This window comes from Panthera onca, chromosome B4 (assembly GCF_046562875.1).
Source record: "Panthera onca isolate mPanOnc1 chromosome B4, mPanOnc1 haplotype 2, whole genome shotgun sequence".
Classification (NCBI taxonomy): Eukaryota; Metazoa; Chordata; class Mammalia; order Carnivora; family Felidae; genus Panthera; species Panthera onca.
In genome coordinates this window covers 46,290,176-46,313,724 of record NC_138345.1, presented here as the reverse complement: position 1 = coordinate 46,313,724, position 23,549 = coordinate 46,290,176, and the positions used below count along the sequence as shown (strand labels likewise).

The 23,549-nt window shown below is 40.9% G+C and overlaps 1 protein-coding gene across 8 annotated transcripts in view; it reads left to right on the top strand.

Annotated features, from left to right (window-relative positions):
* Positions 1–23,549, top strand: part of DUSP16 (dual specificity phosphatase 16) — a 90,463-nt gene that overhangs the window by 23,723 nt on the left and 43,191 nt on the right. For 5 of the 8 annotated variants that reach the window (XM_081796110.1, XM_081796106.1, XM_081796107.1 and 2 more), the window contains 2 exons: positions 20,516–21,109; positions 22,052–22,190. In XM_081796110.1, coding sequence (XP_081652236.1) covers positions 20,882–21,109; positions 22,052–22,190 — 367 coding nt within the window. In that variant the 5' untranslated portion in view covers positions 20,516–20,881. The remainder of the gene's footprint in view (positions 1–20,515; positions 21,110–22,051; positions 22,191–23,549) is intronic. The other 3 variants (XM_081796113.1, XM_081796111.1, XM_081796112.1) reach the window with 1 other exon arrangement.

The window sequence follows — 23,549 nt, the reverse complement described above, 5'->3', positions numbered from 1 at the left end:
CTGCTATGAACATTCTTGAACAGGTTTTTGTACATGTTTTAATTACTTTTTTCTGATCTAGGCTTTGTATGTCGGTATAGCAGCCAGCAGAACTTTCTTAGTCATGGTTTCCTTTAGGGTTTGTAGTGGATCATGACTAGTCAGAGAAACAACTGTTAGGAAGACATGGACCAGGCAGGGCAGTTTTGTTATTTTGAAGTGGTCTGTTGACCAAAAATCTCGAGGACCTTAAAGTGTAGGCAGCTAACTTCTGTCTACAACTATTCTAGGTTGTCCAGCTCCTGAGAGCTTATACTTTTTGCCTACCTTACTGGACCTCCCAGTAAAATGGACCAGTTTTAATAATTAGTTCCTCTTCTGTTTTTCCTGCTTACACTCTTTGGAAAATACTGACGGGCAGAAATGTCTGTATAATCTTGTCAGATGTAATTGTCAGAGTTGTAAAGCCGTACTTCCCTTTTATGCTTCTTTTTATGTTTATATTTGTGTTGGGGGAGGTGACAGTGTACCTGAAGGAAGGGAAACTGTCTTCCCCCTCCCTCTTTCCCTCCACTAAGTCAGTGCATTGAGAATCTGCAAACTGGCCTCCTCCTGAAGATAAATCTGTGTTAAGTGTTTCCTGGCAGGAAGCAGCCAGCCTCAGGGTTCAGCTGAGAAGTTGCCTCTAGAGTTTGTAGAAGAGTTTGCTGGCTAGTGATGTCCCCAGTCCCTCCAAATTTCTCTTGGCCAGAAGTTATTTGTGAATACAAGGAGATTGTATAGCACCCTAAGGAGTTGGGGTAGGAGAGCATCCAGAGTAAATATAGGTTGGTGAGATTTATCATCTCCTTGTTGCCTTTCAGACGTCACCACTAAAAATTCTTTCTCTTCTCCCACTCTTGGAGCACTCATAGCCTTACAGGTATCTTGTGCACAAATTTTATTTCTGTGGTATTGTCTTAAATTGTATCCTCCAAAGATGCCTGAACAAAAAGATTTGCACAAAAGAGTTGTTCAGAAACTGTTATGTAATGAATGAGTTACAAGTTAGACCCAGTACTCAAGGGAGACAGTCAAATGAGCATTTTCTAACCTGGTGTTTCTTCTATTGTTTGTTAATAAGGTATATTAGGAATAAAACCTTCTGATTCTGTTCGAATGCTACCTTTTCTTTCCTTAAAAAAAATTTTTTTTGTAACTTTTTTTTTTTTTAGATTTATTTATTTATTTTGAGAGAGAGCGAACAGGAGAGGGGCAGAGAGAGACAGGGAATCCCAAGCAGGCTGCCCACAGTCAGTGCAGAGCCCGACCCCCGGCTCGATCTCCCGAACCATGAGATCATGACCTGAGTGGAAACCAAGAGTCGGATGCTCAACCAACTGAACCACCCAGGCGCCCCTCCTTTTTTTTTTTTTTTTTAAAGTAACTACTGTCATAACTTTGAGAAGGGTGGGGATGTCCTTTATGTAATGTAACATAGATTGTTTGGCTGGAGGCCCAAATCTTGGTTTCCATCATCAGCTTATTAAATGAAGTTTTACAGGATTGGATCAGAGGGAAGTATTGCAAAAGATTGTATGCCCTGTGATTTGCCCTTAGTAATGGGAAATTCCTGGGTGGAGATATTTAACTTGTGTTCATTCACAGGTGAACACTGAACTCTGTCTTGTCGCCTTTCCACTTTTAAAAATCTTCTCTTGATACACCTAGAAACCAGTGAAGAAGGATTGGAACCATAAACTGTTTTATTAAGGCAGGATGTGTTCTGTGCCCTAGCATATCCTTGTGGACTTCTGTTGGGTATTATAAATGAACCATGGTCTTTCATTAGTATTGGAATTCTAGAAACTGTGACATTGAGAATTTTACCTGTTACCTGATGATATGTTCAGAACCCAAGACTTCCAGCAGATATTATAACACATACACTTTGAAGATAGGTGAGATGAATTTCAGTATTATGTATGTTACTCATTTTCTCCACTTCTTAAAAATTTTTTTAAACGTTTATTTTAATTTTGAGAGAGAGAGAGCACACACAAGCAGGGGAGGGGCAGAGAGAGAGGGAGAACACAGAATCTCAAGCAGGCTCCAGGCTCTGAGGTGTCAGCACAGAGCCCGACACAGGGCTTGAATTCACAGACTGCAGGATCATGACCTGAGTTCAAGTTGGCGCTTAACTGACTGAGCCTCCCAGGGGCCCCTTTTCTTTTCTCCTTCTTTTTTTTTTTTTTTTTAAATGTTTATTTAGTTTTGAGAGAGAGAGAACACAAGTGGGGGAGGGACAGAGATAGGGAATCACAGAATCCGAAGCAGGCTCCAGGCTCTGAGCTGTCAGCACAGAGCCCCATGTGGGGCTTGAACTCATGGAGTGCAAGATCATGACCTGAGCTGAAGTCACTCAACCGACTGAGCCACCCAGGTGCCCCTTTTTTCTCCTTCTTAAACTGCACCTTCCAGATGGTCTCTCTTTTGTGGCCCTTCCTTGGGAGGCCTTAGGGAATCAACCTCTAGGGGCGCCTGGGTGGCTCAGTTGATTGAGTGTCCAACTGTAGATATGGAGCTCAGGTGGTGTGGAGCCTGCTTGGGATTCTCTCTGCCACTCCCCCCTCAAAATGGATAAACTTAAAAAAAAAAAACAAAAACAAACTACCTCTACTTGTTTGTGTAAAAAATACTGATGCCTGGATCCTACTCCCCAGAGGTTCTGGTTTATTTAGGTAATCAGGATATTTAAGAGTTCCCCAGGTGATTTTAATCAGCAGCCAAGGTTCAGAATTACTGCGTTAGCCAAAATACTCCTCCATTAATCCTGTGTTGAGTTATTCCCTTTGTAGCAAGTGTTAGAATTTATAAAGTACTATTTTTTTTTTTTGCATACTTACTGTGTTCTCACAGTGACCCAGTGAAGCAGACAAACTTCTCCTTTCAGGGTTCCTTATTTTTCATGAATGTTCTGTGGAGGCTTGTCTCATCATTTTGTTCTCTACTTCTTACATGGCTATTTCTTTTTTCTTTTTCTTTTTCTTTTTTCTTTTTTTAAAGATTTTACTTTTAAGTAATCTACACTCAATGTGGGGTGCTAACCCACAACCTTTGGATCAAGAGTCACAATTGCTCCTCGCATGGCTTTTTATCTGCAATTTCATGGCAGGCTGGCATTTTGGTGAGATGGTCTCTCCTCACAGCCACACATGTCAGGTGTTTAAAAGGGTGTATTATTTCTCATCTTCTGAAACCTATTGCTTTCTGTACTTTTGAGGAGCCTTTTAAAATTTGCAAAAATTTGCAAAATGGTAGGTCTGTAGGGCTGCGGAAAGCAGTGTTCTTTCGGAGCTCTATTTTCTCTTCCACCACTAACGCATTGTGTGACTTTAGGCAAGTACTTAACATTTTGTAAGAGAGAAATTAACCCATCAGGTCTGCACTAGGAATGGAATGGAATTCCTGCTTCAACTGTGAGATTTGAATTGTCTCAGGCTGACATCCCATTCCTCCCATTATTGGCTATTCCCATTGCCATTATTTTCAGTTCAAACACAGCTTTTGTACCTTTTGTCCTCCAGGTGAGAGAGAGACTGAAAATCAGTAGGTCTTGACAACTGATTGAATGTGAACATTGAGAGAACCAAATATATCTTTGGGTCAGTGTGTTTTTAAACTTGCCTAATTGGAAGAACCTCCTGGGGCATTTGTTAAACGTCACAGTCTCTACTTGAGACCCCAAGTATCATTCTCCAGGGAGGGGCCTGAGTGATCATTTTATCTCCTATATGTATTTTTAATATTTGTTTTATTTTTGAGAGAGAGACAGAGTGCTAGCAAGGAAGGGGCAGAGACACACACACTCTCTCGCTCCCCCTCCCCCTCCCCCTCCCCCTCCCCCTCCCCCTCCCCCTCCTCCCTCCTCCCTCCTCCCTCCTCCCCCTCCCCCCAGAGGCTCCGAGCTGTCAGCACAGAGCCCACAGCCCGGCTCAAACTCTCGAACCATGAGATCATGACCTGAGCTGAAGTCGACGCTTAACCACCCAAGCCACTCACGTGCCCCCATTTTACCATATTTTTAAATCAAGTTCCTTAAGTGATCCTTGTAATTAGACAAAACTGAGAACTGCTGTATAGGAAATTGAATGTAGTAGGTGGTCAATAAATGCACATATATCTATTCTACTAATCCATTTAATAGTTCTTTCTGCAGTTTTACATTTTAGCCAAGGTCCACAACCCCAGAATTCCAAAAAGCAAACACTATTTGCAACAGAAAAATATTGACCATTTATTGCATTGTGCTTAGAGGGCCTTTTAGTCTCTGATAATTAGTGTTTTGTGATGCTTACCTATGTTGATAGCAAATGGTGATAGATTTCTTTTGTACCTATTTGAGAATGGGTGCAGTGAGGTAAAACAGCGCAGCCTTGTAAGCATTATTGTTGGAGTCTATGCCATGATCTCCATTTTATATGAGATGGTGAAACTAGATATTTTGGTATTTAAGTCATTGAATTCTTAATAGACAATACTGTGGTTTGCTTTATACTAAATTTCACTTGTGGCAAACTTATTTTATTTGTAATGATCGTGCTTTCAGTTTTAATTTTGAATATGTGGTCTTTGGTACTGCAGGTTATTTATTTATTTATTTTTAAATATAAAAAAGATTTTTATTTTAAGATATACTGGTCTGGCAGGCCTGAATCTGTAGGACAATGTTAAAGCAAAATTTAGCGCTATCAAAAAGTTTGAAATCTTTATGTCTACAAACCAGAAAATTGTTTACTTTTTATACAACTTCTAGCTTCTTTTTGTTCTAGAGAAAGAATTAATAATTCTAATAATTATTAATAATTATTAGAATTATTAATTCTAATAATTATTAATAATTATTATAATTAATTCTAATAATTATTATAATTAATAATTCTAATAATAATAATTATTATAATTAATTCTAATAATAATTCATTATAGGTCAATCTGCTATCAATCTGGTGACCTCTCAATATCTATTACACTAAATTGATTGTAACAGTTCTTAATTTTTTTTTTTCATCATTTCATACTGTCATTTCCTGTGATTTAATTTAGGTTTGATGTTAAACAAAGATTGCAGACTGTCAATGCAGTTTTGCCCTGGGCAGGCTCTGAGGTAGTATTCTTTTTTTTTTTTAATTTACATCCAAATTAGCATATAGTGCAACAGTGATTTCAGGACTAGATTCCTTAGTGCCCCTTACCCATTTAGCCCATCCCCCCTCCACAGCCCCTCCCGTAACCTTCAGTTTGTTCTCCATATTTACGAGTCTCTTCTGTTTTGTCCCCCTCCCTGTTTTTATATTATTTTTATTTCCCTTCCCTTATGTTCATCTGTTTTGTCTCTTAAAGTCCTCATGAGTGAAGTCATATGATTTTTGTCTTTCTCTGACTAATTTCACTTAGCATATACCCTCCAGTTCCATCTACGTAGTTGCAAATGGCAAGATTTCATTCTTTTTGATTGCCAATACTCCATTGTACATATATACCACATCTTATCTATCCATTCGTCCACCGATGGACATTTGGGCTCTTCCCATACTTTGGCTATTGTTGATAGTGCTGCTATAAACATGGGGGTGCATGTGTCTCTTCGAAACAGCACACCTGTATCCTGTGGATAAATGCCTAGTAGTGCAATTATTGGGTCGTAGGGTAGTTCTATTTTTAGTTTTTTGAGGAACCTCCATACTGTTTTCCAGAGTGGCTGCGCCAGCTTACATTCCCATGCAGGTTACTTTTAGAAAAGGAATATTGGTCTGTACTAAAACTATATATATTTATATTGCTTGTCTGGAATACATGTGAATGCTTTGCACTTTGAAGCAGGGCTGTCGTAGGGATATGTAATTAAATTTTTAAAAATCTAGGGGTCCCTGGGTGGCTCAGTCGTTTGAGCGTCTGACTTCAGCTCAGGTCATATTCTCACACTCTGTGAGTTCGAGCCCCGCATCAGGCTCTGTACTGACAGCTTGGAGCCTAGAGCCTGCTTCGGATTCTGTGTCTCTCTCTCTCTCTCTGACCTTCCCCCATTCATGCTCTGTCTCTCTCTATCTCAAAAATAAATAAAAACTAAAAAAAAAAAACAAAAAAACTTAAAAAAAAGTAATTTAAAAATCTATTTTTTTCACATTACTAGGTCACTGTTGGATGAATCCCATGATTCTGTATTAAAACTTATCTTGATTAATGATTCATGTAAAATAATTTTTACTGTCTTCCTCTGAATAGCATGAGCATAATGATTTGTGACTCGTTAAAATATATATACTTTAGTTTTTTGTCATAGAAGATATGTATCTTGTATATACATATATACGTGTTTGTGTGCATAGTATATATATATAAGTGTATATATATAATGGAAATGTTAGAAATTACTGAAAAATAGGAGGTAGTCACCCATCATGCCAACATTCTGCATCCCCCTTCTCTTTACATTCTGCTTTATTTATTTTGGCCTTTTAATTTTTTTTTTTTTTAAGTTTATTTATTTTGAGAGAGAGAGAGGGAGAGAGAATTCCAAGCAGTCTCCACACTTAGCAGGGAGCCTGAAACGAGGCTTGATCCCACAACCACAAGATCATGACCTGAGCTGAAATCAAGAGTGGGACACTTACCTGACTAAGCCCCCCAGGTGCCCCTATTTTGGCCTTTTAATATGACTAATTCTTCTGTTTATAAACAGTTACCTGGCTAGTAAGACTTAAACTTGTACCTATTGCTCATTTTGCTCGATACTGGTTCATCTGAAGCAGGGACAGAATATGGTAACTGAGCTATTTCTGAAATTTTTTTTGGTAGAATAATTTAATACTGTAGTCTAAATAGCCATTTTCCCAGGCATCCTCAATCAGGAAGTCAGTTATTTAATAAGGATATGTTTTGTGTCAGGCGTACTGCCCTGGATCTAGACCATCACTAGTTCCTTGGCTCTTTGCTTTCCTGTCAGATTTTGTAGTCACCATTCTAGGCAGAGCCCATCCTTCGACAACTAAAACTTTGTGGGTTGCAACTAGTCTCCTTGCTTTCATCTTCTCTTAATTTCAATCCATAGGAAGTTACCAGTGAAATGCATCTAGCAGTGTGCTCATGTTCTTTTCATAAAGTTCACAGTGACTTAGATGGTTTTTAGACTTTCAGGACACTGCACCAGCTGACTCCTTTCCCTTTGCCAACTTATTTTGTTATTCACTGTTATAATCTGTGTTCTAGCTGGGAAAATCTGCACACAATTTATCCCTTTACCTTTGTTTATGTGTTTTCTTCATGTAGATTTTTCTTCCCTCTTCTCTGGCAGTTTATGTCCCTGTTTTCCTTCAGAAGCCTAAGACACTTTCTTTTTGACTTGTCGTACCCCTGCTAGCATATTATCTTTTTATATTTGTCCAAATACCCCTTTCAACTAATTAATATCAGGGACCTTCCATCCATTCTGTTTTTATCCCCGCAGTGCCTCATAGTGTTTTAGAAACCTACCAGTACAGACACAGGTATTTGTCAGAGTGGGAAATTGAGACTTTGGTAGGAAGATATTCCCTGCTTCCCTGCTGCGTGTGGCATGCCTGAACCTGACCGACGTCACACCAGAATTTAGTGCCATCCAAAAGATGACAGAATCACCTCTAAAAAAAACAACAAAACAGCAAATAGGAATAATATCCTTTTAAACTTGCATTGTTCAGAAGGTGTTTATAGGAAATCTTGTTTTTGGACTTACTTTTTTCTGTGGATTATAATCCATTACTCTTTATTTTGCTTTTCAAATTATTTGGCAAATCCTTTTTAAAAAAATTTTTTTTAATGTTTACTTATTTTTGAGAGAGACAGAGACAGAATGTAAGTGGGTTGGGGCAGAGAGAGAGGGAGACACAGAATCCGAAGCAGGCTCCAGGCTCCGAGCTGTTAGCACAGAGCCCTACTCGCGGCTCGAACTCAAGAGCTGTGAGATCATGACCTGAGCCGAAGTTGCAGGCTCAACCGACTGAGCCACCCAGGCACCCCTGGGAAATCCTTTTTTAAAAAGGAGCCGATAGAGTGAACTGGGAGCTGAGATTAAGGGCCTGTAGTTATTTCATTTTCCACTCTGCCTCTTCTTCTCTTCGAAGGTCATCTGGATGGGCTTGTGCTCAACTGAGAAGAGAACGAATGGCTCCCCGAGGCTGCTGGTGGACGAGGAAGGGCAGGGCAGGGCAGTGACGCTGCTGGTGCAGGTGCCAGTCGGAACTTGCCAGTCAGACTCTTGGTGGAGACCACTTCGTCCCTATGTGCAGAGCTTGCGCTAGATTATAAGTAATTCAGATCTTGTTCGTTTTCTAAGCAGTCTAGTGTGATAACAGAGAGAATTTGGGTCTTCCTTTGAGGTTTAGAGAGGGGTTTTACCTTTAGTGTCTAGATCATCAGAGCATTGGAGGGCTAGTAAAAACGTAAGATACTAAGTTAATCATCTCCACGCAGTATAACCATGTATGAAACACCAAACTGGAAAAAGTTCCTCTCTCTTCTCTGAAATAAAACTTTATTACAGTAACAAATAAAAGATTTTAAAGGTTGATAAAACACCCGAATCTGTGGATGACTGTTTCAAAGCAGTCTGTGATTTGTGATTACTACTTAGGATAACAACCCTTATCAAGGGCCTTGGCAGTCCCCCCCGCCCCCGAAAACAGAAAATGGATTCGTGAGAAGGGCTTAATCTGACAAAAGAAAATCATGAAGGGAGAAATGAAGAAGAAGGAGAGAGGAAGGAGATAGGGGAACAGCAAAGCCTCTAAGAACAAGTAAGGGCAGAGAAACTACAGGTAGGTTATGTGATGGAGCCAAATTATGAGGAAAGGATAGACTGTGAAAAGGACAGAATGGAAAAAGTAGCTCTGGGATGAGGACAGGGAAGATTCTGATTCTTCTCGTGGCTGCCCCACTTCCTTGCTGGTCTCCTTGCTGTCCTGTGGCAATGTGAGTCTTTCACCCAGGTCCTGGCCTTGTCACCCACGTTGCCCTGTGGTACGGCTTCCTGATATCATCCCTGGGCCCCAGAGGGGGAAGTGTAAGGACAGATGCAGTGACTTAAATTAGCATAGCCTAGGAGCCTGGAGTGAGGAGTGTTGCTGCTTCCACTGCCCCTTCTTCCTCTGCCCCTGGCCTCTCCCTTTATTTTTCACCTGGTAGAGTAACATGCCCCAGAGGGGACTCCTGGGTACCAAGGGACTGGCAGAGAAGTGGAAGGCATTGTCTTGGAGCAAACCTTGGAAATACCCCACCACAAAAGAAATGATCTGGAACAGTTGCCATGCTGTTTGTGGACCCATTGCCCAGTAGTTATCCATTTTAATTTGTGTGTTGTAGGATGTAAGCTGTAATTCTGTGACATGATTGCTCAAAGATCAAATCATTCCTGGTACTCTGTCCTGTTAAAGCACCTTGTGAAGGCCTGAGGTGCATTGACCGTGATATCATATTCTTAGTGAAATAGTCTTTAGACGTTAAGTGATCACAGGATTCCTCCTTTTACAGGTGAGGGAAAAAAAAAAAAAAAAAAAACAAGCTTGGGGATGTCAAGTGACTGTTGCTGTGACATTTTAGTGTCTTTGTAGAGGAGCTGAAATTAGGAACACGGTCTCCTGAATCATCTCTGGAGACTTATCCTGGTCCACAGTTGTTGTTTTTAAAACCAATGCACCATAAGACCTTACTTGTTTCTAAATTCCTAGATTTGCTTTGGTGTCAAGGGGCAAAGAAAAGGAGTAGGCTTAGGATGGAGGTTGATTGGCACAGAAAGAAGCCTGTCGTGGGTTTTTTTTTTGTTTTGTTTTTTTGTTTTTTTTTGTGATTGTAGAGTTACGTAGCTCTGGCTTTTACTGTTAGTGGAGCTGAGCAAGGGGCCTGCAGCTACCCCTGGGCCTGGCTGGTGTCCCGTTTTTGAGGCCCCAGAGTTATTTTTAGCCTCAGGGCCTTGGAAGCAGGTGTGGTCCAGGCTTGAAGGCCACGCCTGGAATGTGTTCAAGTCTTGTTGTGCGTGTCTATTTAGGAGCTCAGAATAGTGAGGAGGCCGCTGTATATACTTTGTTGAAAGATTTGTGCTTTTCCAGTAAGAGGAATGAAAGTCCTCTTGCAGGCTTATTTTGGAAATTTTATAAATTGAAATACATTTTAAGAGTGTTAGGGAATATATTCATTTAAAAGAGAAAACCATCTATGAATTCTTTGTGTAAAGAAGAAAGCTTTTGTATTAAGAGTCATACCCCAACGGACCTACTGAACCTCCAGGTTTATAGTCATAAGTGTGTGATATAAAATTCAATTTCTTATCTCTCCCCGCCCCCCAACATTATTGTTATTGAAAATAATTCTTTGTAAGTTCTTTTGTGAAGTAGAAATCCAGCTTTTATCTTGAGGGTAAACATCAATTTTCCTTTATTGTATTGTTAATCCTATACCTTGTTCTAGCCCAAAGTTTTCTTAACGGTCCTGGTAAGGAGGAATGCAGGCAGGATGGCGACAGCCACTTTAGGCTCTGAAGTGTATGTCGTGCCCTTTTCTAAGACGTTTTTGTACCTCACAAGATTATAGAAAGGAAAAAATAGTACCTTTTGAATGTATCCGTCATGTGCTCATGTGTGTATGTGGGTGTTTGAGGTTCCGCTTTACTTTACTGTTTTGTAACTTGTTTTTATTCTCTTAATGGGTCATGACCATCCTTCATTGTCAAGAAGTATGCTTTCACACCATCATTTAAAAATGTTGCATGATACTGTGTTGCAGGATTCAGTGTGACTTGTAGGTTATTGAGTCTCCTTTTGCTGCGCATGCAGACCTTTTCCATTATTTTTCACGTGTCTTTAAATTTTTTTTTTAATGTTTATTTATTTTTGAGAGAGACAGAGACAGAATGAGATTGGGTTCGGGCAGAGAGAGAGGGAGGCACAGAATCCGAAGCAGGCTCCAGGCTCCCAGCTGTCAGCACAGAGCCCGACTCGGGGCTCGAACTCACGAGCTGTGAGATCATGACCTGAGCTGAAGTTGCAGGCTCAACCTGCTGAGCCACCCAGGCGCCCCTCACATGTCTTTTAACTGAAAGGTGAAGCAGTTTCTCATTTGTCACTTTGAAAAGATCCGTGTAAGCCATTTTGAAAGTATCTTCAGGAGAATAGTTTGGCTTTGTGGTTTTACTTATTTGAATATCAAAAGACTTAAAGTAGATAAAACTCCAAAATATACTGTGATAAACTTGGGCTTAATTAGAAGTGGTGGAAGGTTTGGTGTTGATGATTCCCAATTGTTTTCCATTGCTTGTTCCCGGAGCCTTCTGATCTTCTTTGGAAAAATGAAATTATATCCTCTCTTTACCAGACTGTATTCCACATTGTCCAGATGTTTACCCTGGTTGTAATGTCATTAGTAATTTCACTCTTTGTCAGGAAAGTACACCTTATCTTTCATGTAGTGGCATTTTGTTGTTTTGGGGGTGAAGTGGACTAAAGATGGTGCACGGATAAAGATGATAAGCTTACATTAGTCTTACCAACCCCTTGAACACAGTAACCTAACTGACAGAGTCCTTGTGGTTAAGTATTTGATACACTTTTTAGCAAGGAGAGCTCCATGAAAGCATTTAAATTTTTTTTTAATTTAAAGATCCGTTAAACTGCTTCCTTGCTGTTTAGATCTATTCAAGCACACATCTTGTTTAACATGTCTTTGATCTTTTGCTACATTCTGTGCTGTAAAATCAAGATTTCATTATTAGGTACATTTGTGGAGTTGGAAGAATTATATTGATATTAGTAGTAATCTTTCTTGTTACAATTTTTTTCATTTCATACAGCACTTTTTATTCTTTTGCCAAGGAACGCTGCTTCTCCCTTTGTAGTTTTAGTAAGAAACTACTGAACTTGTGTGCGTGCGTGTGTGTGTGTGTGTGTGTGTGTGTGTGTGTGTGTGTATTTCACAGTAAAGTGTTCGAGTGGCTGGAAATACTTCATTCCTAATAGACCTAACCATTTTACTGAAGAAGGACGGAGCACCTACCGCATGATTAACTAGCACTTGCCCAGTTCAGCGTTACCTTGGCCAGCACTGTATTGATTGGCCTCCAGTCTTTGACAGAGAGAGCTCCAGCCTTCCCAGGATCCACCTAGCTCTCTCACCTCCTCATGGCTTGTACTTAACCATCAGAGTAAGACCTTTTCTGACTACTCTGTTTAAAATTGCAACTACCCAACTGAACTCTCCTTCCTCCCCTGGTTTGTTTTTTCTCCATAGCGCTTGTGTTGTTGCTGTTTGTTACTGTCTGTGGCATTGCATTAGAAGCTCTAGCAGAACAGGAGTTTTCACCCAGCACATTTTTGCTGCATTTCTCCACCAGTGCCTAGCACTTACTAGGTGCCCAACAACTGTTTGTCACATGACTGAATGAGTTACAGTAGGCCTGACAGGTGCTCAAGAAAACCAAGATGTACACATTAGTGTCCTTAACTGACCTCTGTTTGGTTTGATCTGACTCTTTCCACTCCTGCCTCCAGTCCACCTTTATTGCAAATACCTTTCCAACACATTTTTTCCTTGAGTCTCAGATTAAACCAACCACTGACCACATTTTCTTTCGCCCAGAGACTTCATGTAAGGATCCTTCTATTCCCATTCCCTCAAGACCACCTCATATCCAGGCGCCTCTTTGGGGCAGAGGGAGGGTAGAGTCCTTAGGTTTTAGGCAAGGTGCCTGGAGAAAGCATTATATGTTAGAGGGAGCCGTGGGTACAAGGAGTGTGTCTGGAATAGGTACACGGTGTGGTGGAAGGAGGGGAGGTGGTGGAAGGAGGGGAGGTGGAGGAGAGCTCCAAAGGATCAGGGAATGGGAAGCTAGTGAGACAGACAGGTGAGCACAAACAGGAAGCAGTGCTGAGGAAGGACAGAGGCTCCAGCTGAGCCAGTACCCAGAGTGCAGTGCTCTTCCTGATCAGAAACTGGGTGAAGTCTTCTCTCAGATCTGGACTCTACCTGGGCTGACCTGTGTCTGAAGAAAAGACATTGTATTTAGTCTTTGAAGGATGGCTGTTCTTCCAGCCTTTATCTGTGGGTCCTTGACGTATATATAAACAACCTAAGCCTCTGATAGGAGTGGGTTCTTTCAGTGGTGCTGTAAGTTGGTGAGAGATGCTGGTTTTATGGTGCTAACAAGTGCTGTCTCTACGTCCAGTACTGTCTAGACACTTGTGCTTCAAGCTTCAAGCAGTCTGTCCCATTATTGCCCCCACTTGTCAGAATGTGTCCTCTATTTTGGGGTAAGAAAATATGGTCAAGACATTAATAAGGTGACTGAAAGTACCTTAAGCTTATATAGTTGTCATGGCTTTGGTGAGGGTGGTTTTTTGGTTTTTTTTGTTTTGTTTTGTATTTGTTTTTTAATATATTTTACCAAATATTGGGCCTCAGAATTTCTTTTAGGGTTTGCCCACAGCATATGAGTCAAAGTTGCTTTAATCAGTATAGATGGTCAAAGTCTAAGCTGTTCTTGCTTGTTTCCAAACTTCATAACCTGCTTTTTTCCCTTTTGATTTGTTCAGTTTTCCTGTTACTGAAAGTCCATGTTTAAGGCTCTGCCAAAGGCTGTTTAGTGTATCTTGTTGCCTATTTCCTCAGTTTTATTGGAGGGAAAAAAAAATTTAAGACCAGCTTGTAGTTTAATAAAAGCAAACTTCTCACCTGATTGTATCCTTTCCATAAATTCTCTGAGAATTTGAACTTGAGCTCAAGCCCAGCCAAATAAAGCCCAGTCACTCTCCTCACTGAACAGGCAGTTCAGGCACCCCAAACCCATAGAATATCCTTTCTCTGCTGAGAATTTCTTTGTAAAAGGAAGTCTTTCAAATGGAGATGTGCCTTTCTGAGGGGTGGCCTCTGTGTCTTCATAGGTCCTACCTTTCAGACATGTGGGCATGTTCTTGGAGCCCTCTCCCTTACCTGATGGCTGTAGGCCTTGATGTGGCCCTTAAGGCAGCTGTGCTTGGTGACAGTGGAGCTGTTGCTGTTGACAGAAAGTAAGCCATGGGCAGGCAGAAGGGGGAAATTGTGTGTAGAAAAGGTTCTCCCCTTTTTTTCTGGTGGGATAGACCAAGTGTCGCTGTGACCGACCTGGAAGCCAGGATATTGCTGGGAAGTTGAAAAGAGGAACACCTCCTCTAAGAACAGGAGGGAGATGCTTAATGGAATCATTTAAAAACTACCTTAAACTTAAAAAAATTTTTTTGTTTGGGCACTATGTTGAAGGTTATGTGCAAGTGGTGAAGAAAATCAAAAGAAAAAATTTTCCTTTTAGCTAATTACTCTAGTGGCAAATACTGGTTTTTGTTTAGTCGGGCGGTACATTGTTCTTTTAATTAAAACAGACTCTCACTTGTTCACCTTATCATTAAAACACTGTTAGGCTTGGGGCGCCTGGGTGGCTCAGTCAGTTAAGCGTCCGACTTCGGCTCAGGTCATGATCTCACGGTTCGTGGGTTTGAGCCCCGCGTCGGGCTCTGTGCTGACAGCTCAGAGCCTGGAGCCTGCTTCGGATTCTGTGTCTCCCTCTCTCTTCCCCTCCCCCACTCATGCTCTGTCTCTCTCAAAAATAAACAAACAGCGGGGGCGCCTGGGTGGCGCAGTCGGTTGAGCGTCCGACTTCAGCCAGGTCACGATCTCACGGTCCGTGAGTTCGAGCCCCGCGTCGGGCTCTGGGCTGATGGCTCAGAGCCTGGAGCCTGTTTCCGATTCTGTGTCTCCCTCTTTCTCTGTCCCTCCCCCGTTCATGCTCTGTCTCTTTCTGTCCCAAAAATAAATAAAAATAAACAAACATTGAAAAAAAATTTAAAACAGGCTTTTGGTTCTCTGACATAACTAATTCAGCAGTAGTGTACTTCATTTCATTGATACTCTTGCAGAGTAGAGTGAATTACAGTAAATAAAACTGCACCAATTTCCATGATAAAATCATAGATAAATTTCCATAGGTAACTAAATAGAATCTAAAACATAAAATAAATTACACAAAAACTTTAAAGTATGAATATTAACAGGGGAAGGTTCTTCTACAACTTCTGTTCATATTAAGTATTGTAAAATATTTGCCAAAATGGGTAAAATGCAAAATAAAGCAAAAGTGGTATTTTTTAAGGGAATTTGCCCATTTTGTTCCCTGATCTATATAGTCATTTTTTTATACTAAAATGTTGCCTCAGCCTCTTTCCCTTAATAAATAAAGTTTTTTAAAACCTTGATTTCTGGGGGCACCTGGGTGGCTCAGTCAGTTAAGCGGCCGACTTCGGCTCAGGTCATGATCTCGTGGTCCGTGAGTTCGAGCCCCACGTCGGGCTCTGTGCTAACAGCTCAGAGCCTGGAGCCTGTTTCAGATTCTGTGTCTCCCTCTCTCTGACCCTCCCCCGTTCATGCTCTGTCTCTCCCTGTCTCAAAAATAAATAAATGTTAAAAAAATTAAAAAACAAAACCAAAACCCCTTGATTTCTGAAAGTGGGATACTTTGCAAATATTTGTTTGGTGGCTCTGGTTAAGGTTACTAGTCTTTGGTATGATAAATACTGGTTTATTCCTTTTTGGAGAAATAGAAAACTTTATTGTATGTATAGAAAAGTATTCTTTCATTGCCTTCTGAAGAGCCTGATGCCACCCAGATTTCCTTGGCGGTAGACTGGGGCACCCCATCAGTCTCCTCAGAAGAGTCTTCCCACTGCTCCAGCTGCCTGCCCCTTCTCCTGAGTGTTGGAGGTAGGCCAGGGCTCCTCACCACAGTCCCCAGGCAGCCAAGAGGGCAGCACAGCTAGAGGTCCCGGAACACCTTTGTCTGGGTCAGTGAGACGAGGATCCTCAGCAGAGACACTGCTCAGGGCCAGTGCTGCCACCCCGGGTCCCTTAGCATTTTTCAGAGGGCTTTACACTGGTGGCTTCTTGACCTTCCACGGTCCCATGACCACCAGATAGGTGTCCCCTTTCCCAGGAACTTATGGTGCCATCCTGTCTTTGGGTGAGAATAGCCAGAGTCACAACAAGGTGTCCTTTAAGAGATGAGCCTGTACTTCATGAATGTGCACATCACATTTTAAATTTCTCTTAAGTCGGAGTAGTTGTAGAGGATACTGTCTGATTGGGATGCCATAAAACAGTTTGCTGACCTTTCAAGCACGCTATTAAGAATTACCCTTCAGCTTTTGGGTCCTCAGGTAAAACCCCTGATTGAATAGGTGTGATGTTGGGGAAAAGGGGGAGTTGTCTTTTAAGGTGAAGTATTTCTGTGTTTTAAAACATTTTTTTTATTAAAATTTTTTTTGTTAATGTTTATTCATTTTTTGTGACACAGAGACAGTGAAGTGGGGGAGGGACAGAGAGAGAAGGAGACACAGAATCTGAAACAGGCTCCAGGCTCTGAGCTGTCAGCACAGAGCCCGACAAGGGGCTTGCACCCATGGACTGTGAGATCATGACCTGAGCCAAAGTTGGATGTTCAACTGACCGAGCCACCCAGGCGCCCCTCTCTGTGCACGATTTCCAAAAGTTCACGTATGGAAGATACATAGATTATATCACATTCTAATTAAAAATGAGAAAAAAATAAAATTGTAGTGTTTAATTTAAGTGAAGGAAAAAAGCAGGGTGCATAATAAGTGTATATACTGCGTAACCGGTTGACCAAAGGGAAGGAATATATATTTGTGTCTTATTCTGTATTCATTAAAAAAAAAAAAAATCTTTGGAAGAAATCAGAAGAAACTATTGACCATGGTTTCCAGTAGAGGGCAGGGGGGAGATCTGGGCAGATGGACAAGGGTAGGAGAAGGATTTTCAGTGTATTTATGTTTTTCATGTATTTGTTGGGGTTTCAGTATCATGGCAATTTTTAGTAGTTTTGTTGAAGTGTAACAAACATAAAATAAACTGTACATATTCATAGTATGTATACATTTTATACCTTTTTTTGAACCTTGTGAATATGTTACCTATTAAAAATGGAAAGAAAATAGTTAAAACTTTAAAAATTAAACGTTTAAATAAATCAACAAATAGCAAAGCTGGCCTGTCCTGGGTTTTGTTATATGCACGTGGGCCCTTACAGTTCAATTCTAAGAATGTTTATTCCTTTTAACTTCTTGTAGAAATTTTGGGTAAGATTAGCTTGTGGTTTTGCCAACAATAAAATATTCTCTTGTCATCTTTTAAATCCTACCTGATGCAGAAGGTTTCAAAAACAAAACTGTAACAGACATGTTCCCAATCTCAAGGTACTGACATCTTCAGAATGAACAGTGAATGCCCAGAAATTTCTAAATTAGGGTTGAAGCCTAGGACAAGGGCCTGGCCAAAATTCTCTCACTGTAAATAAACAAGGTTTAAGGCAATTGTTCCCCCACCTCCCATGCCCCCTCGGTAGGGCTCTGCCTCTCACATAAATCTGTTTGGAACTACAGAAAATCAGACCTTGGGCATAAAGGTGTGACAGGAGAGCTACAGCTGGCCTGAGTACAACATGAAAGGATGTGACTTCATTCTCATTTCACATTCAGTGCTTTGCTTCAATTACATCCTCATATTAGGGTCACTTGGCCCAGACCTTTTCTTGGTCAGGGAAAGGGTCTTTCTGCTTCTGGAACTCCTATTCTGGTTCTCTAGGTAAGGATGTGCCCTACTGTTTGCTGTAGTCGATCTTTGGTTTCAGTGATTTGGGCTCAGGAGATTAGGCTGAAGGGAAGCAAAGATGAGAACTTTCTCATTCAACTTTTGCGTGTTTGCTGTCTTCTCCCTCCCTTTGTCCCTTGATCTGCTAACCCAGATAACTGCTTTGTTCCATCCGGATTTTATCATTGAGAGGAGCCAATCAGACTTGGATAGTCATTGCCATGGTTGGAATCAACTTGCTCTTGTTCTCAGATTTCCACTTTCTGTGCCACCCGGGTACCTCCGTGGACAAGTCGAGCCATTCTTTCTCAGTCCAGTTTCATTATGGGAGCAGGTGCTTAGGGAAAACAGCGTAACCCAGTAGTAGGAGCCCTGGTTTGGGAATCAGATAATCCGAGTACAGGACCTTACACTGCTGTGAACTATGTCACCCAGTAGTTAGGATTTGATTCAATGCTGTATCCTTGGCAGGGGCTTTGCCAAAGTACATTCATTGATTGACTGGGACAGATTCTCTGCTCTGGTTTCTTCAGTTGAAGATAGAGATGATTTTTATACCTCATTGCCAGTAAGCTATACTAAAAATAAATACATTAAAATAAGACAAAAGATGGACGAATAATGTATTCTATATGGAGCTGATTTGTAAGGTGCGGGGGCAGAAATGGTTTCTCAGGAGCCTTCTAACCCCCTGTGTGTCTGGCTCTGAGGGAAAGAGTGCAGCTTGGTTGAAGCTCAGCCATATAGGAGGGTGGAGTTGCTTCTGTGTTTATCGGTTAAATGACATCTTTGAGATTCCAGGTGCAAGGCAGCTCTGTCCACCGTTGGCATCTTTAAGGTATTTTTCCTCCTTTCTCTTTATGATGAGTAGTTGCTTTTTTTTTTTTTTTTTTTTTTTAATTTCTTAGAGTGTAAGCAGGGGAGAGGGGGAGAGAGAGAAGGAGAATCCCAAGCAGACTCCACACTCAACCCAGAGCCCAGCATGGGGCTTGAGCCCACGACCTTGGGATCATGACCTGAGCTGAATTCAAGAGTTCTATGCTCAACCAGCTGAGCCACCCAGGTGCCTGGGTAATTGCATGTTTACTTACTGTAAATAACTTTGATAATTTTATCCTCCAAACAGACTTTGTGAAGAGATAAGGCCTATGTTACATCTACATTTCATAGATGAGGAAACTGGTTCAGAGAAGTTATATAATTTTCCAAAGTTAAGTAACAAGTAAATGGCATGGCCGCTTCTCTTTGTATTCTCCATGCTTCAGTTTCTAATCTGTAAGTCTGAAATTAGGAATAGGACCCAGTGATGTTTGAGGGTTTTACCATCCTGATCAGAACTCAATTAATCAAATACTTATTCAGTGTCTTAAATCATTTGTGGAGGATTTTACTTTCTTATAACAGTGTGAATTGAGTATCTTATGTACAAAGCACTATGGAGGCAGGACATGTAATACAAAGCCTTTGCCATCAAATAGTTTACCCTGCAGAAGGTGAACGCCAGCAGTGGATATCTGGTGTTATGTAGTGTAGAGGATTTCCAGTGAGCAGAGATGGACCAGGGAGCTAGAAGTCTGAGAATATTGGTCAGGGCCAAGCTGTGGGCACAAAAGTCCCAACTAGTATCAGTTAGGAAGTGGCCAATTAGGGCACTTGGGTGGCTCGGTCGGTTGAACGTCCAAATCTTGATTTTGGCTCAGGTTGTCATCTCAGGGTCAGGGGATGAAGCCCTGCGTCAGACTCTGTGCTGAGCGTGGAGCCTGCTTAAGATTCTCTCTCTCCCCCTCTGCGCTCTTCCGTGCTTGTGTTCTCTCTCTCAAATACAAATAAAATTATATATATACATATATATGTATGTGTTACATATATATATGTATACATATATATATGTATATACGTATGTATACGTAAATATAAAGGAAGTGGTCGATTATAGGAGTTTGGCAAGAATAGGGATGCCCTGGTTCTAGTAGTCAGGGTTCTGTATGTCTGCTGTATGGTTGCTGACCTAGAGTCCCAGGTTGGGATGTGAGATTTTCTAAGGCTGGGAGTCAGTGATTCTCTTAAGAATGAGCCACCAGAAGATGAGGGGTAAGTCTGTGAAGGATCAGAGAACTGAGGGATGGAGCAACCAGGGCCAAAATAGCTGTGGGACTATCTCAGTTGGAGCTGGGTACATCACAGTCCCCCAGCAATTAGCTCAGCAGTTGGTATGACAAGAATATCAGCCATTCTTGTCCCTTCTTTTCCTTAAAAGGCAGCTGAAATTTATGAAAGGTTTTCCCAGGGCAATTCAAAGGGGCTGCTGTTGTGCCCTGGTGTGTGTGTGTGTGTGTGTGTGTGTGTGTGTGTGTGTGTGCGCGCGCGCACGTTCACATGTGTACACACACTCCTACCGTCACAGAGGTTCTCAAGCCTTCAGAAAAGACTGTCCTGATAGTATGGGCTTGCTCACCTGGTCGTAGGCTGTTCTTTGTGCTCTTTTCAGGAAATAAGCAAATAAAACCCATTTGGAAAAAATACTACTTCAAGCATCTTTTTATAGCTCTTTCAATCTCATGCTACAGGCGTGTAGTTCTGGGCCTCGGGTCATTATAATTCATGACTGTGTCTTCTTTTATCTTCTTTGGGTTTTTATATTTTGATGTAAAAGTGAATTACCATCAGTGGGATTTTCCGGAGCCATTCCTGTTTGTCCTTTTTGTTTGTTCAAATGAAACAGTGCATCAAGTATGGAATTAGATTAATGGAGTAAATATTATGAATCATACGCTCTCTCTAATCTGATGCTCTTTCTTTTTTTTGACCCCATGTTTTGTTTTCTGTCTCTGTCTTCGTGTAGGATTTTCAGTCCAGCGTAAAGCTGTTGGAGCGAGGAGCAAAGGTAAAGAATGATGTAATGCGCTGGCTGCCCCAAAGCATCTTTTGTTGTGGAATGGTTATTCCAGTCATCTCTTTATGAATCAAATGTGAGGGGCTGCTTTGTGGAAGGAGTCCTTTGCAAGAGCACATCAACGGGGAAAGAGAAAGGGACATTCACTTGGAGGGCTCTTGCTGAAAATGGGTTTAACTCTCCTTTTGCCAGTCACCACCAGCCTGACCTCATACATTTTTAGTACAATGGAGTGGCTGAGCCTTTGAGCACACCACCATTACATCATCGTGGCAAATTAAAGAAGGAGGTGGGAAAAGAAGACTTATTGTTGTCATGGCCCATGAGATGATTGGAACTCAAATTGTTACTGAGAGGTTGGTGGCTCTGCTGGAAAGTGGAACGGAAAAAGTGCTGCTAATTGATAGCCGGCCATTTGTGGAATACAATACATCCCACATTTTGGAAGCCATTAATATCAACTGCTCCAAGCTTATGAAGCGAAGGTTGCAACAGGACAAAGTGTTAATTACAGAGCTCATCCAGCATTCAGCAAAACATAAGGTAAATGTTTGCTTTTTTCCTTTTTTAAAATAGACACCCTGAATGAGGAATAATTGTAAAACGAAGTCTCATTTTTAGGGGAAAAAGTAATTTGAGCGAGTTTTGGTTGCTTTTTAAACTTTGGTACCTAAGGGATACCTCCAAGTAATTTACTAACCACGCTGTCACATTTCAGAATATTTCTAAACTATACAGAAAGGGTAACTTATTTTAATTTGGTCAAATGCTGTGTTTTCCTATTAATGGTTTGCTAAACTTTTAAAAAAATTAAATACTAATAAATAGTTATAGTTAATACACAATATCATTAGTAACTTAATACACAAAATTTATGTGTATCAGAAGTTACTAAATTAATACATTATTTTGTATTATCTACAAATTTACTGAAAGGAGCTCATTCTGTAAGAATGCTCGGGAATAAAGTGGAAACTAATTATATTAGAAGCGCTGTTTATTTGTGGGAAGGGAAGGCACCATTGTTCAAGATTTAGGGATGTTATCTTCGAGGAAGGTATTTCTGGGATACCAAAATGTCGTCCTCATGGTAGGTAAAGCTGTTTCTTTTCTTCAGGAATGAAAATGAGTTCATGTTTTAATTTTACTAAGCAACTGATTTATTTCTTTTGTAGAAACATTTTTAAATGTTTCTTTAGTTCAAGGGTTGTTAATGTTTATTTTACATACTGTTTTATGAGTTTTAGCCTTTTACAGTGTTAAGGATTTTAAACCAAGGCATTTGGAGCACACCTAACATCAATTTTGCCTTTTAAAAGTTGATTTTTACAAGTATCTTACCATTTGTATGCTAGGTTTATCCAGAAAACTGACTGCGTCTCATTTTTATTCAGATTATTAATTGAAAGCGGGAGACAGTTATCTGCTTCAGCATCAGAGGATTGTGGGAGCTGCCTTCCTAACAGCCTCACGTTTGCATTGCAGGTTGATATTGATTGCAGTCAGAAGGTTGTGGTTTATGATCAAAGCTCCCAAGATGTTGCCTCTCTGTCTTCAGACTGTTTTCTCACTGTACTTCTGGGTAAACTGGAGAAGAGCTTCAGCTCCGTCCACCTGCTCGCAGGTAAGGTTTGTGGCAGAAGTGAAAGGACTTCGCATCTCACCGAGCCCTACCAGTGAGCAGTACTTGGCAGTGAGCTCAGCGTAAGATAGGTCATCACAACTGGGAATGTATTGGGTAAACTGATTTATTTATAGCTTCCGGTTGACATAACTATTCTGTGTAACTTGAATATTGTCATTCTTCCACATTAGTGGCATACACATCAGTGTATTTTTTTTACTTCGCTCAAATGCCTCTTCATTTGGTATTTATGAGCTAGAAATGTCACATAGACAGGTGTGCTGCTTTTAGCCGGGGGATTTTTCCATTCACCTGGGATCTAAAAACATGAAATGCTCTACCTCTCAGCTCCTCTTCTTAGTTCCTGCCCCCTGTGGCAAGAAGCAGAGGAGTTTCACAGGGTTGAACTCTTATTAAACATTTACAGTTAAAGTGGACTCCAGCAATGAGCTCACCATTCTTGGGCATTGTGAACAATGAGGGGAGAATGTAGACCATTTATTCTAATAATTAGGGGGACAATTTAAAAACTCATTTACTTTCGTATTTTTCTTTCGTTTTTACAACTGGGAAAGGTCTCAGTTTGCAAATACTAAGCTTATGGTTTTATGAACTACATGAGAAGAACTAAGTATTTTATGTCTGTCTTAAAGGGGGGGGCGGTGTGAGAGTTCTATCTCACAGATTCTACAGCAGAGTGCTCATACCAAAGCCCTGTTACTCACACTGGCTCAGAGCAGGGGATACAGTTTGACCGTGCACAGTGACCTTGAACACACAGTTGCTGTGGCCCGCAGATTGTGCCACAGTGAAAGGCAAGATTGCTTTTAAAAACGTGACCTAAGAAAATAAAATATAGTAGATATTATCATTTTCACCTCTTGAGTCTTTTGTTGCAAGGAGGATACCGTGAACTTGTTGGCAGTTGATTGTTGGAAGTGTAAACATTTCAGTTTTCAGAGAAAAGGATGAATCCGTTGTTGGTGTGTTAACACTTAAACTCTGTGAAGCTTTAGATGAGATTTCCATGTCTCCAGTTCTCTCTCCTCAGCTCGTGCTTCAGGTCTCAAAAAGCAGGCATAGATTATCCGTTGTCATACCCTTCGCTTATGCTGTGATTCTGCCTGACCTTTCCATTGGTTTCCTTACGTGAAGTCAGTGTGTCTTAGAATGCAGTTTTCAGAATTCCGTGGCTGAGAATTATGTTAGGTTCTGTCTCTTGTTGCTGGGTACATTCTTTTACTGGGATATAACTGTGGTAAATATGACAGCTGTTATTGGAGTTCCATTAAACTCATCTGGTGAGTTTAGGAACTCCTTTCATGCTTCTTGTAGGCACTCTGAGGACTTTACCTTGGA